General features: G+C 45.4%; 3 protein-coding genes and 1 non-coding gene across 9 annotated transcripts in view; 3 read left to right on the top strand and 1 right to left on the bottom strand.

The window, feature by feature from the left end:
• Positions 1–5,712, top strand: part of LOC128336537 (acyl-coenzyme A synthetase ACSM3, mitochondrial-like) — a 39,900-nt gene extending 34,188 nt beyond the window's left edge. For 2 of the 4 annotated variants that reach the window (XM_053276382.1, XM_053276384.1), the window contains exons 17-18: positions 1,372–1,505; positions 5,576–5,712. In XM_053276382.1, the coding sequence (XP_053132357.1) occupies positions 1,372–1,458 (87 nt within the window). In that variant the 3' untranslated portion in view covers positions 1,459–1,505; positions 5,576–5,712. Of the gene's footprint in view, positions 1–1,371; positions 1,506–4,608; positions 4,816–5,575 lie in introns of those variants that run through there. The other 2 variants (XM_053276383.1, XM_053276381.1) reach the window with 2 other exon arrangements.
• On the bottom strand, positions 3,192–9,646 carry ERI2 (ERI1 exoribonuclease family member 2). Its single transcript, XM_053276380.1, has 5 exons — positions 9,014–9,646; positions 7,961–8,031; positions 7,791–7,874; positions 6,603–6,730; positions 3,192–6,131 (listed from the first exon to the last, which is right to left on the bottom strand). The coding sequence occupies exons 1-5, from the start codon at positions 9,034–9,036 to the stop codon at positions 4,413–4,415; spliced, it is 2,025 nt and encodes a 674-aa protein (XP_053132355.1). The 5' UTR covers positions 9,037–9,646; the 3' UTR covers positions 3,192–4,412.
• Positions 9,211–13,307, top strand: part of REXO5 (RNA exonuclease 5) — a 39,739-nt gene continuing 35,642 nt past the window's right edge. Inside the window, exons 1-3 of one of the 3 annotated variants that reach the window (XM_053276378.1) lie at positions 9,211–9,376; positions 10,715–10,879; positions 12,663–12,784. In XM_053276378.1, the coding sequence (XP_053132353.1) occupies positions 10,742–10,879; positions 12,663–12,784 (260 nt within the window). In that variant the 5' untranslated portion in view covers positions 9,211–9,376; positions 10,715–10,741. Of the gene's footprint in view, positions 9,377–9,472; positions 9,693–9,761; positions 9,995–10,714; positions 10,880–12,662; positions 12,785–13,307 lie in introns of those variants that run through there. The other 2 variants (XM_053276379.1, XM_053276376.1) reach the window with 2 other exon arrangements.
• Positions 11,877–11,945, top strand: TRNAA-GGC (transfer RNA alanine (anticodon GGC)). The gene has a single exon. It is a non-coding gene; the product is annotated as a tRNA-Ala (tRNA).

Below are 13,307 nucleotides of genomic sequence, written 5' to 3'. Positions count from 1 at the left end.
AAAATTAACTGAGCGGACATCAGAAAACTTGTGAGCACGCGCACACCTTAGAGGGAACAGGGGTGCTGAGTAGATGTTTTCAACGAGTTGCCCACCATGGTCACAATATTCCTCTTCTAGTCAGTCACCAACAGCTTAGACCCCATTAGTGTATGGATGTGAGTTTGCCCCAAAGTGCATCATCTTAAACTTACACTGAACTGCCCATTCACCCAGTTTGGAGAGATCCTTGTGGGCTTTCTCAGGGTATGTGTGCCAGCTGGAGTGGGCGGTACTGTCTGGGGAACAAATGCTCATTATGATTTTTGACAAGGTCTACACCCTAGAAATGGAAAAGAAGTGATAGCACTGCAAGGCTTTCCACTTTCAATGCTTTGCCATGCTTCTTCTGTCCTGACCATTGGCCCTGCCGTGGCCAAATTGACAATGGTCTTCTCAAAATGTTAAAAACACAAAATGTACTATAACATTTTATTAGTGTTGTCAGCAGTGTTCCCCTGACAGGGATTCCCAGGTGTCGTTGACTAAGCAAAGTTGTGCCTTCGAGTCGGTGTCGACTCCTGGTGACCACAGAGCCCTGTGGTTGTCTTTGGTAGAATACAAGAGGGGTTGACCATTGCCTTCTCCCACGCAGTATGAGATGATGCCTTTCAGCCTCTTCCTATATCACTGCTGCCCAATATGGTGTTTCCCATAGTCTGGGGAACATACCAGTGGTGATTCGAACCAGCAGCCTCTTACTCTCTAGGCAAGTTACTTCTTCACTGTGCCATTAGGTGGCTTGTTGTTGACTACAACTCCCAGAATCCCCAAGCAAAAGCCATTGCAGCTGGGGGATTCTGGGAGTCGTAGTCATCAACATCAGGGAATCCCTGTTAGAGGGAACACTGGTTGTCAGAGGAACAGAAATGACAATTGGCAGGAATGTCCTCCAAAGATTATTCCATGGCAAGAAGGCAGCCATTTGTTCTATGAGCATTTGTCCCCCGAGAGGGTAATGGCCCAAATGGGCAGGCCAGGCTTGTGGACAATCACACTTGGTTTTGGATGTATCTGTAAGCCATTTATTATTACTATCCTACAACCCCTTTTTCATAGCAGTTCCCTGCCCAATCCCATTAAAATAAAACAACATGCTGTGAACATTAGGCTTAAAAAAAAAAAAAAAGATTCAGATATCAAAAGTTTCAAGAAAATGTTTTCAGCAGCTTAAGCTCTCACACTCTTTTTGGTCGGTTGCTTTGATTTTTTTCCCCTTCCTGGACCATTGGGTTGATTTTTTGCATCCATTAACTCAAAAGTATTGTTTTTTTAAAAAAATTTCTTCCTCCTGTTTTTTCTCTCACTGTAATTTGTGTTCCTGCCCAACAGGTGGAGTTTGTGCCCCATTTACCAAAGACCGTCAGTGGGAAAATCCGACGCAATGAATTGCGCAAGAAGGAATGGGAGGAAGCTTAAAACGATCTGCCGGTTTACTTCCAAGGAGCTTGCTTTAAGAACAGCAGGTTTGTATTGCTTCCTTGTGTTGTGCCGTCTTCTTGAGCTGGCATCTGTGCTTGCAGCCCGACACTGCACAGCTCACACACCATCCACTCCCTCCAAGGGAGCTGGAAATAATCAAGCATTGCAGGGTTCATAGTTCTTTCGTGAGTGCCAGGGTGGCGGAACATTTCAACCACTTCAGATGAAGGCCTAAAGATGTATTGCCAGGCTAATGTTGAGCTGCAAACAGAAAAAGAACGTTGTGTATCCTGGAGAAAGCGCCAAGCGGATTGGCTTCCAGAGCTCCCCAGTTAACAGTGCCATGAATCTGCTACGAACTACAGGATAAGAGAACAAACAGGATATGCAACCTAGCACCTGCCTACCCTGTGTGGGGATGGGGCTGTAGCTCCGGGGCAGAGCATCTGCTTGGCTGCATGCAGAAGGTCCCAGGCTCCGTCCCTGGCAGCATCTCCAGGTAGGACTGGGAGGCCTCTTGCCTGAAACCTTGGAGAAGCTGCCACCAGTCAGGGTAGCCAAAACTAAGCAAAATGGGTCCATGGTGCAACTTAGTAGATGGCAGCTTTTAATATCAAACCATCGCTCAGTGGTAGGTAGGGCTGTGCCCAAACCCTGGGGTGAGCACCGTTTGGGAGTGGGGAGCAAGAGCTTTAAGGAAGAGGAGAGCAGGTCCTTGCCTGCTTTCCGCCACCCCATGCAGCTTCCTGCTGTGGTGTTGAATATTCCTGATAGTTACTGGGAGTAAGTCTCTTTGGCTACCTGAGCCATGCTCCACCATCAAATGAAATCTAGCTGCAGCCCTGTTTTGACAAAAAAACCCAACCTCTTTTTAATATCTCCAGGGTGCCCAGATGTTGACTGGGAAAAGCTGAAGCTAGTATACTGGTAGAGGACAACCACCAAGACTTTGCCTAACCACAGGCTGGACCAAATGACTAATGCCAAAGCCACAGAAACACGAGGGGGAGCTTTTCATGACCTGGTACTCAGCCCAAGTGAAACTCTCTTAAATCCTCTTGACCCAGTGGGAGAACTTAGTACATGCTTAAAGCTGCCACTAAGGCCAACAGGAACTGAAAGTGCTAAATGGTGGCTGAATCATGCCCTTAATATTCAATTTCTGGAACAAGTCGGTTGGAGGCTTGCATCTATGGCCCTGTTATCTGGGCCAAGAGGCACCTTTCAAATGGCAATTCTCTTGATGTTTAGCAGCAGGAGAGCAACTGGCCCTCTCCAGCCCCAGCACAGCATCCCTCCGGTGGCTGTTGCTGGTGTCTTTGTGTTTTCTTTCTGAGCCCTTTTGAGACAGGGAACCATCTTCATCTCTGTAAACTATTTCAATAACCTTTTTTGGTTGAAAAGTGGTATATAGGTAGTAGCAGTATGCTTACTGTATCTCTCCTCACCCAGCTGTACTTCTAGAGTTATAGTTACAACAGTTCAGTTGAACCTCTTGAAGCCAGCATGGTGAAGTGGTTAGAGTGCTGGACTAGGACTGGGGAGACCTGAGTTCAAATCCCCTTTCAGCCATGATACTTCCTGGGTGACTCTGGGCCAGTCACTTCTCTCTCAGCCTAACCTACTTCACAGGGTTGTTGTGAGGAGAAACCTAAGTATGTAGTACACCACTCTGGGCTCCTTGGAGGAAGAGCGGGATATAAAATGTAAAAATAACAGTTGAACACAGCTGCCTTTCAGCCTTTATTAATATTGTTGTTAATAACAATTGCATTGCTAGTGAAAAAGACAAAACAGTCATTTTTATTTAATTCATGAGACTTAATTTATGCAGATTGTTCAATTATTCACTATGAAGTCTCTGCCTAAAACACTTCATTTAGGAGACCACACCACTCCCTTAGTTATTCATCAGACACTAAATGCATGACCAACATGGCATTCCATAACCTCAGCCACTGTTTCCAAGTCAGACTGATGCCACCTTTCTGGTGCCTTTTAGGAGAAGGCCCATTAACTTCTGCTTCTATGCAAATTCAAAGGCAATGGCTGTTTTTTTTCAGATGTTTGCCACGTTTCTTACATCTGTTGAAGAACTCTTGGAAGTTCCCTTTTTAGGGCATGTCTATACTAAGCATTTAAACCAGTTTCAAACTAGTTTAATTGTCATGGCTCCCAACCAAAGCAACTGGGGAGTGCAATTTCTCTCTCAGAAAAGATTTAAAATTGTCAACTCTCTTAGAAAACAAAAATCCCCAAAATTCTTGGGGCCAAGCCTTGACAGTTAAAGAGTTTTCAAACCAGTTTAAGTTTACAGTTTAAGTCTTTAGTCTAGATGTGCCCTTAGTTAGAGGGCAGTTTACAAATAGGTTGGTGTAATCTCCAAGTGACAACCTCAGCTGCTCTGTTGATGAACACAAACAAACAAGTCAATGGGAATAGGATATTCCATCTGTGGAAAAGTGGGCAGTTTGACTCTGGAGTTTTACTGAAAATGTTGGCTGCTATAATTTAAATTTTAAAAGTGTCATGCTTTTAAATTCATTTTTAAGGAATCAAGATTTTAGAAGTTAACACCATGATAGCTTATACATGATTTCTTAAAACAGCACAAGGTCAGGAGGATTCATACTACTGATTTTTACAAGGTGGCTGCATGTATTAGCAGTTCTCCAGTGGTATCAACATAGTGTGTACCGGCATAAAAAAGGATCAAACATGTATTTAAAAAGAACCACACAAACATATGAGACATTATTCAGATTAGCTTAGAGAGCATAGAAAGTCAAACCCTTTCAGGGCATAGAAGGGTAATTATTCTCTTCAGCCACTTTCTGTTAGGAGCGCCATACAATCTGTTTGCTTCCAGCTCTGCAGGGTCCTCCTATGCTGCAGAAACAAAGTTTAATGATGTCGTAACTCGCAACATGATGAGCAGTCAGGAGGATGTGCTAGCTCCGCATAGAAGGCCGGAGAGCCAACGGCTTCCTTTGAAAAGGTCCAGATGGACCGAGACTTGTGCCGGGAGGGGCTGGCCATACAGCACTCGGGGCAGGAGGCAGAGGGACTTTCTCCTTCAGAAGCGAAGACTCCCACTTGAAATAACCACAGCCCCTTCTGTTCCCTTCTTGCTTTTTAACTGAACAGCTGTAGAATGCTTTGCCGTGATTTGGGCCTCCGTTGGAAACATTTAGCCTTCTGGTTCTTCGACCACACTTGCACAGAGGAGGGGTCACTTTTCGCATTTCTGTAGATTGTTTTAAGTTGACAGAACGGTTTAAGATGCCAGCAGGTATACAGTATGAATCTGAACTTCTGAAAAGTAGCGGGTTGAGAGGCACAACTTTATCATTGTATATTAAGAAGGGTGGCTTTTTCCCAGGCGGAAGAGATTTGGGACTGGAAGGCTTCCTCTTAGGAGCTTGAGACAAAGTTGTGGAATTCTTTCCATTTAACACTTCAGTGAAAGACACATTTTTCTTTGCAGTGGGAAGCTTAAACACAGGAATACTTGTAAATGTACTTGGGGTTATCACTTTGTTAGTAGTACTAGTAGTATTGGGGGTTTTGTACAAAGCAGACTTGGAGAGGTTCATGTTCAGAGGCTTTCTCCCAACATTTTCAGATCCAAACTCCATCCCATTAGATTCTTTCATATCCTCACTCTCTCCAAAGGTCAATGAACCTTTGTGATTTGGGTCATCCTTAGACTGCAGAAATCCTGAACTTTGATCATCTTGCGATTCTGGTATTAATGCTACGTCCTCCCAGTCAGTCAGCATTGATAAACAATCAGAAGAGGTGCTTATATCTGTCTCAGAAATAGTGGTGGAAGGAAGAGTCGTAGAGACCAGAACCAGTCCGTTGTTAAGCACAGGGGAATTAGAACTCAGAGATCCGTGGCTTAGTCCATTCCAGAGGCCCAAAGAGGTACAACCGGAAGGCCGAGGATAGCCAAGAGGGGCACGGAGGCATCCGGTGGGTGGGGTCAAGCAGCTTTCGACTCTGCCAGACCCATCAGCCTTTTTAGGGTTTCTTGATGCAACATGAGTATTTCCATGCAAATGCACAGATGTTAACTTCTGTTTTTTTCCACTGTCATTTTTAATCCCAGGGGCAGCCTCACCATGCTTGGCGTCCTCCAGATGTGATGTTTTTGCCCTATCATTGCTTCCTAATGGGCTGCCATCAGAAGGCTTCATACTCAAAAACCTGGCAACAGAATTCCATGCCGGAAGTGCCTTATCCAAAGATTTTGTAATCTTCATCAGACACCCATCACAGATCATCCTCCAGGCAAGACGAGCAGTATTCCGAGAATCATCTAGCCCAGAATGCTCCCGTCCTGCAAATACGATCCCCAAGTCTTGCAAAGCACCATTTAACCCTTTTGGCTTTCGAGAGTAAAAGAGCTTGTAAGTTGCCCTGAGATCAATCCAGGAGTTTAAAATGTCTGGTTTCCGCAGCTGTTTCCTTTTACATTCATACTGCAGACAAACCCCCAGGTCCCAGTCTGACCATGTCACAAAAGCACATAGTCTTCCTTCAGAGGCAGCGCAGCTGGAGTGAGCTGAACTGCAAACAATGTTCTTCTCCTTTTGTAGTCTTTGAATCCATTTAGAAAACTGAGATAGGCATATATGCAGAGGGACTCCTTCGTCAACTTGATGCTGAATGAAAGAGAAACAAGGTACTTTTAAATACTGATGTGAGAATTCAGAGGCTCGTTTTACATCTTGTTTAGCTTTTGTTTTATTGCAGTTTTAATAAAATGCACTACTAGATTTAGTAACAAATGTTGATGTAAATAATAGGAGAGCTGGTCTTGTGGTAGCAGGCATGAACTGCTCCCTTTGCTAAGCAGGGTCTACCCTGGTTTGCATTTGGATTGGAGACTACATATGTGAGCATTGTAAGATATACCCCTCAGGAGATAGGGTCTGACTCAGTCTAAGGCTGCTTCCTATGTTCCTAATTTTGACTTACATGTGGCCATTTCTCAGGAGTGCACATGAAGCTTGAAAACTGCCTGGATGCCTCTCCTAACCTGATTTTGGTCAAGAGAAGCAGCCCCATGTCTTTGAAGATTCAAAGTCAGTCCTTGTACACAAATTGTTTAACACAAAACATGAAAACGGTACCTGTTTTATGCCAGTTAGCTGGGTGCAGAATTCAGAGAGTACTGGATGCTCCTGAGGCTGGACATACACATGGAATTCAGATTCAGTCTCTCCGTTTGAGGTGTTTAGCAGAACTGCTGGAAATTCAACTACAAAGAAGGCTGAACGTTAAGCTAGGGTTTCTTTTAAAAGTTCTGCCATTGTAAACCTTAAGCCTTCTATATCAATATTTTACAATATTTGAAACATTTCAATCACATTTCTAATCCCTGCGTTTAGTGGAAATATAAACCTCAACTAAACATTTCAATAACTTTTTAATGCGTCCTACAGAAAGAACCAACTAATGCATGGCCTTCATTTCCTGCTTGTGGGCTTCCCAGTGACATTGAGTTGGCTGCTGTGGGAAACAAGATACTGGACTAGATAGGCTTTGGCCTGATTTGGAAGATCTTTTCTTATGTTCTCATTAGGAGCATATGCAAGAAGGGGCAGAGTATGGCCCATTAACAATGGAGGGTGTAAAGCTCCCTGTATTGGTCTGATTGCAGGGGTTCCTCCCTTCTAAGGGCCGTCTTCAGGCTCTGTTGAGAGACTGGATGATCATGGCTTGCTTGTTTTGAAGCCACCCCCTCAGATTCCATTCCCCTCTGCTTTGGTGAGTGTATGAGGCCCCAGGATGAGAAATTACTAGTATGCTGGAAACATCTATTATTTCAACTAGTCCATGTGCAAAGTGGGACTTGACAAATCCCAGGTGCCAGGGAGCCATGGAACCTAGAAATTCAATGGTAGTGCCTAGACCAGGGGGGGGGGACATTGGCCCTCCTGCAGATGTTGGCCTACTATTCCCATAATCCCTAGCTATTGGCCTCTGTGGCTGGGGATTATGGGAGCTGTAGTCCAAAAACAGCTGGAGGGCCAAGGTTCCCCATCCCTGGCCTAGACTAAGATATTTAGAGGCAGAGTTATTTAATAAAATCTTCCTTTGTCCCAGGGAGCCCGGTTCCTGATCTAAATGCATTACTTGCAAAGAGGATAAGGAGAAAGCCCATTTATCTTTCTCCCTCTCCAGAATGTCCATCACCAAGTCTGGCAATTTTGTTGAGTGTCCATTGTTTGGATCCTAAAACTCTGAGCTGACTCTTCGATTCAAAGAAGAATAGTCAAGGCCTGGTGTAAAGGACAGAAACTCAAGTTCCCACTTACTGATTTCTTGACTATAATGTTTTCTGCCATCATTCCAACATGTAGACTCAAAGTCAATAATGATTAAGTAATCAAACAGCTGCCCTGAAACACAAAAGGAACTGGGTTATGCCTTTATTGACAACTGCAAGATGGTAATGTTTGTCTTGTGAAATAGACAGAATACTCACTCAGTTTGGGTCTACTATGACTTTGGCCACTAAGTGATGTTTTGGAACTCCTTCGGATAATGCCAAGCTGCCTATAACACACACACACAGAGTAAATTTGTATCTCACCATTTAATTGCTTTTCAAAGCGTTATTGCAAACTGAAGTGACCCTGAAAACATGTACCTGTGTACATCTGCATAATGGTACAACAATGTCTGAATAGAGCTATCATCTCTCTTTATTGGATTAGGACCAGGCCGGGGGAAGAGCCAGGTTCATATCCCTGCTCACTGGGAGATCTTGGGCTGATCTCTTCTTGCCTAACCATAAGATTGTTGTGAAGACTGGATGGGGATGGGAGAAAGAGAAGAAGCCACCCTGAGCACCTTGGACGAAGGGTGGAAAGTTAATAATATTTAAAAAAAAAAAATACCTGTAGAGGGAAGGAAAGAGGCTTTTGCCATTATGTTCAGCAACATGTTTTTTCTGTCCTCTTCCACTTATTTGCATATATTTGATGCTTAACATCCAGTCATTTATTTGCATGTCCACTTCTTGCTTAATATAGGTGGGTATGTATTTATGCATAATAACACCCCGCCCAACATTTCACCTCCAAAATGGGGACATACTCGAGAAGTGTGGCCACTGGCCAAGCAACCTGGGAGGTGTAGTGCAGAATTCTGACTGCAAACAGGCCACAAATGGAGAGTCGCAAAGTACCTGCAGAGAGCAGATCCTTCCAGGTGCCATAACTGCATAATGCACATGCATGCCCTCCAACCCTTGATAGACAAAAGAGGGGCTGGCTGAGCAAAGAGGCACCTTCCAAAGCGGTGATTTGCTTTAGGTTTAGCAGGTGGGGTGGTGGGGGAAGCAAGCGGCCCTGGTCAGCCCCAGCACAGCACCTGATGGGAGTTGTAGTCCAACAGTTGCAGGAAAGCTGCAGTTGTGAGCCCTGCTATAGAATAGCCAGCCGATCTGTACTTGCATGCCTATTCATTGCTTAGCACCCACGCATCTGCTAGCCATTCTCCCTTGTAGGCATCTCCTACTTCTGGTAGGCCTTACCTGGCCAGCCGCTTCGTCGCCATGGCTACGGCCAGGTGCAGCAGCAGCGGCGCCTAGCGTTCTCGTCCCGCCCACCGAGGGAGCCCACTTCCTCCTTTCCGGTTTTTCTTCCTGGTGCCTTTTTGAAAGAGCCCGCCGCGCGCTGTGGCCCCGCCCTCTATCGATGCCATCGGCAGATCGGCTGCCGGGGTCTGCTTTTGCTTCCGGAAGTCTCCTTCCCGGTGTCCCTACTGGAGCTCTTCGCCCTGGCCCCGCTCTCGGAGCGCGAGGCCCAGGCCGAATGAGCAGAGCGCCGAAGCGGGCTTCTCCCCGATCATGGAGGAACCTCTCTTTCCCTGCTAAGGAAGCCGGCGGCGCTGCAAGGTGAAGTTTTTCTCTTTGGAAACGGAGTTTCCTCCTTTGCGTGGCTTTTCTCCATTTGTTGGGTTTGTCTGTACATCTCCTTTCAAGTCAAGGCTTCTCAAGGCGGCTTCCAACTTGCTGTTGAAGCAAGAGCCACCAGCATGGACACCCACCCTCGTGGCTGCCGTGCAGAGCAGAAGGGTGCAGGGGGAAAGGCAGCCTAGAAGCTTAATATAGACTAATACAACTCAGCAGACAGCACGCGAGAATGCTTAATCCTGTGACTTGAACGCTGTTGCTGCTTATATTGCATTACAGAGCGACTTGGGTTAGCCAGGTGAGAGGGAGCCTAGACTAAACTGCAGGCAGCTGCAAGTAATATAATATAATAAACAATCATTAATAGGGAGAGGTTTGTAGCAAGCGGCTGCTGCTGCTGCGTTGGGCTACTAGTCTACTGCGTTAGGCTTCCTTCTCGCAGGAGCTCCCAGAGGGGGATTCCCCCATGTTGGACTGGGACTCTCCTGTCGCCAGCCAGCCGCAGTCCGTTGGGGAAGGAGCCCTGCATGGATTTCGGAGCCTTTCCTCTGCCATGTGTTTCTGTGGGGAAACTTCCATTTTGAAAAATACGGATTGATGGTATGAAACAATGAGATATAATGAAGGGATACAAATCCAACACGGAGCAAACTTGGGCCGCTTCAGATCTGTGGTTAACCTTCCCCCCCCCAGGAGACTTATCCCTAAGAAACGAGAGGGAGGGAGAGGTTGCATATGCATGGCCATGCCGCTCACATGCACAGTCCTATTGACTTGTAAAATCCCCATTCAGCCATGAAACTAGCTGGGTGACTCTGGGCCAGGCACTTCTCTCTCAGCCTAACCTAGGTGTTGTGAAAGAGAACCCTAACAACAACCCTAACACAGGGTTGTTGTGAAAGAGAAACTCAAGTATGTAGTACACCACTCTGGGCTCCCTGGAGGAAGAGCGGGGTATAAATGTAATCATCATCATCATCATCCTGGCAGCGGGGAATAAAGCCAAAATACACAAAATAACTCAAACCAACTACTGAATTAACCCAATTGGTTTTCCAAGTCTGATGCTTGTATGCTTATGCATAAAGTCTTGTGCAGGTTTACTTGGGAGTAAGCTCCATGATGGAACACAGTAGCACTTTAGAGCAAATGTGTATAAAATAGCTACAGAACTTATTAATACCAATGGAATAAGTTAGTCATGACTAAAGTTAAAGTCCCATTGCTTTCAAGGAGGCCATGCCAATCTGTTTAAAGTGAGGCACAGTATTTTGTTTACCTTGGATTTTTAACAACTACTCTTTTTTTTGGTCGGGGCAGGGGTTACGAACACAATTTACAAACCAGATGGCTGCAGGAATCCAAGGAATTAAAAAGAAAAGAAGCCGCAAAGATGAAGAGGAGCCCCAGAAGGTTAAAAAGAAAAGGAAGGTGGCTGCAGGTGTTGTCTCCCAAAACCAGCATCAAGTTAAAATACAAAGAAAAGTAAGACAGCTGTTGTGTTTATGTGCAGTTTATTGTGAGTGACCCAATAGGCATTCTGTGGTCCTTTTTTGTGATCTTGGAGTCCTGGACTTCTTTTCAAAGCAGAATTCTTGCTAAAAGGTCCTGTGACAATACAAATAATCACTACATTGTACCCACACTTTTTTAAACATAAGAATAGGATCTCTCAGCAGCCCTTGGCAAATTTTCTTTGGTTCTAGGAACCAACCCCAAACTCAAGCAGCCAGACAATGGGCACTTGACAGAATTACCAGACTGAGTGATAGACACTGTGGGGAGGAAGGTAAACGCACTTCTCTTTATCCCCCTTTACACATCACATACTCAGAACAGAAACAGGGCTGCCGGGGACAAATAAAGATTGTATTAAATAACTCCCCCTCTGAATTTCCCAGTCCAGGTGTCAGGGTTAAACTTCTAGGCGCCATGGTTTCCTGGCACTTGGGATTTGTCAAGCCCTGACTTGCAGCAGCATGGCATCGCTTTGTGTCGCCTCTGGTTTAGTCTAAGGGCCAAACTAGGTATTGGGCAGTATACCCAGATTTGAGATCCTGGGTTGTCGCCAAAGAGTTGACAAGTGGGGGGAACACATGATTAAGAGGAGAGAAGCAGTGAGGGATGCAACGCCTGGCCCTTCCCCACCTGACACTTCTTCCCGGCACCCCCTCCTCTAGCTGCTTTTGCCCCAGCTCTAATAAATGCATGTCTGGGCTGGTCTTGTGGTGCAGAGCACAAATGGTCCTTTTTGCTCAGCAGGGTTGGCCTTGGTTTCCATTTGGATGAGTGACTACATGTTAACATTGTTTGCTGTGAGATGTTTCCCTTAGGGCAGGGCTGCACAACTTTGGCCCTCCAGCTGTTTTTTGACTACAGCTCCCATCTTCCCCAGTCACCATGCCAGAGATTATGTGAATTGTAGTCCCAACATCTGCAGGAGGGCCAGAGTTGTTCGGCCCTGCCTGGGGGGCGGGGCGGTGTCGTAGCTCAGTGGCAGAGCATCTGCTTGGCATGCAGAAGGTCCCAGGTTCAGTCCCTGGCAGCAGCATCTCTAGGTAGGGCTGGGAAAGAAGACTCCTGCCTGAACCCTTGGAGAGCTGCTGCCAGTCAGTGTAGACAGTGCTGAGCTACATGGACTAATGGTCTGACTCAGTATAAGGCAGCATATTTTCAGATAGTGAGCCCTTTTGAGACAGGGAGCCATCTTTATTTATTTTTTATGTCAATCACTTTGGAAACTTCTGCTGGAAAAGTGGCATACAAATATTTGTGGCAGTGTTAGTACATTAGAACATAACAACAACCCTGCTGGATCAGGCCCAAGGCCCCTCTAGTCCAGCATCCTGTTTCGCACAGTGGCCCACCAGATGCCGCTTGTTTGTAGTCGATTGTTTTTAAAATGCTCAGAAACCAGAAGGCAGGTCGAAAGAGAGCCAGTTTTCATGATGTGTTTCCAATATTCCTAATTCCATATCCTGATTTCAAAGACTGACCCTGTGTTTTCACATTTTCGATTGTGTTAGTTCCATATTCTGGCTCTCGCAAGTGACTCATCCAACTGCAGTCTCTTGGCCTGTGCTGTGTTTATGCCGGTAACTTCCAAGCTGTCTTACTTATGCAGAGCTCAGATTTTGCACATTAGCGTTTCCTGCTCCTGATGTATTTTGTACCAAACAAGTTGTTCGCTTCTGGATTTCATTACTGTAGGCTCAGCTCCTCAGACTGTCTGAGTAAACAATTCTCAGCCTGTTTTCTTGTTCCTCAGGAGAAGAAACCCCATTTGTCTGCTGAAGTGTTTGGGGAAGACTGTGAAATTGGCTATGACCAACTGTTTGAATTCCTAAAATACGCTGCTTTAGGAAAGCGCCAGAATGCAGCTCAGCCCAGGTAGGGTCCTGATTTACATTCCACAAAGTGGCTCACTGTACTTAGTCTACCAGACTGAGGAGGAGAGCTAGTGTTGCAGTGGCAAACATGAATTCTCCTTTTTTCTAGGCAGGTTTGCCTTTGAATGGGTGACTACCTGCACACGTCCTCTGCTGTAAGATACAGGTGAAACTCGGAAAATTAGAATATCGTGAAAAAGTCCATTAATTTCAGTAATGCAAATTAAAAGGTGAAACTGATATATGAGACAGACGCATTACATGCAAAGCGAGATAAGGCAAGCCTTAATTTGTTATAATTGTGATGATCATGGCGTACAGCTCATGAAAACCCCAAATCCACAATCTCAGAAAATTAGAATATTACATGGAACCAAGAAGACAAGGATTGAAGAATAGAACAATATCGGACCTCTGAAAAGTATAAGCATGCATATGTATTCAGTACTTGGTTTGGGCCCCTTTTGCAGCAATTACTGCCTCAATGCGGCGTGGCATGGATGCTATCAGCCTGTGGCACTGAT

The sequence above is a fragment of the Hemicordylus capensis genome, chromosome 13 (genome assembly GCF_027244095.1).
Source record: "Hemicordylus capensis ecotype Gifberg chromosome 13, rHemCap1.1.pri, whole genome shotgun sequence".
Lineage (NCBI taxonomy): Eukaryota > Metazoa > Chordata > Lepidosauria > Squamata > Cordylidae > Hemicordylus > Hemicordylus capensis.
Note: the sequence above shows the minus strand (reverse complement) of the source record. Positions and strands in the feature narration are given on the sequence as shown.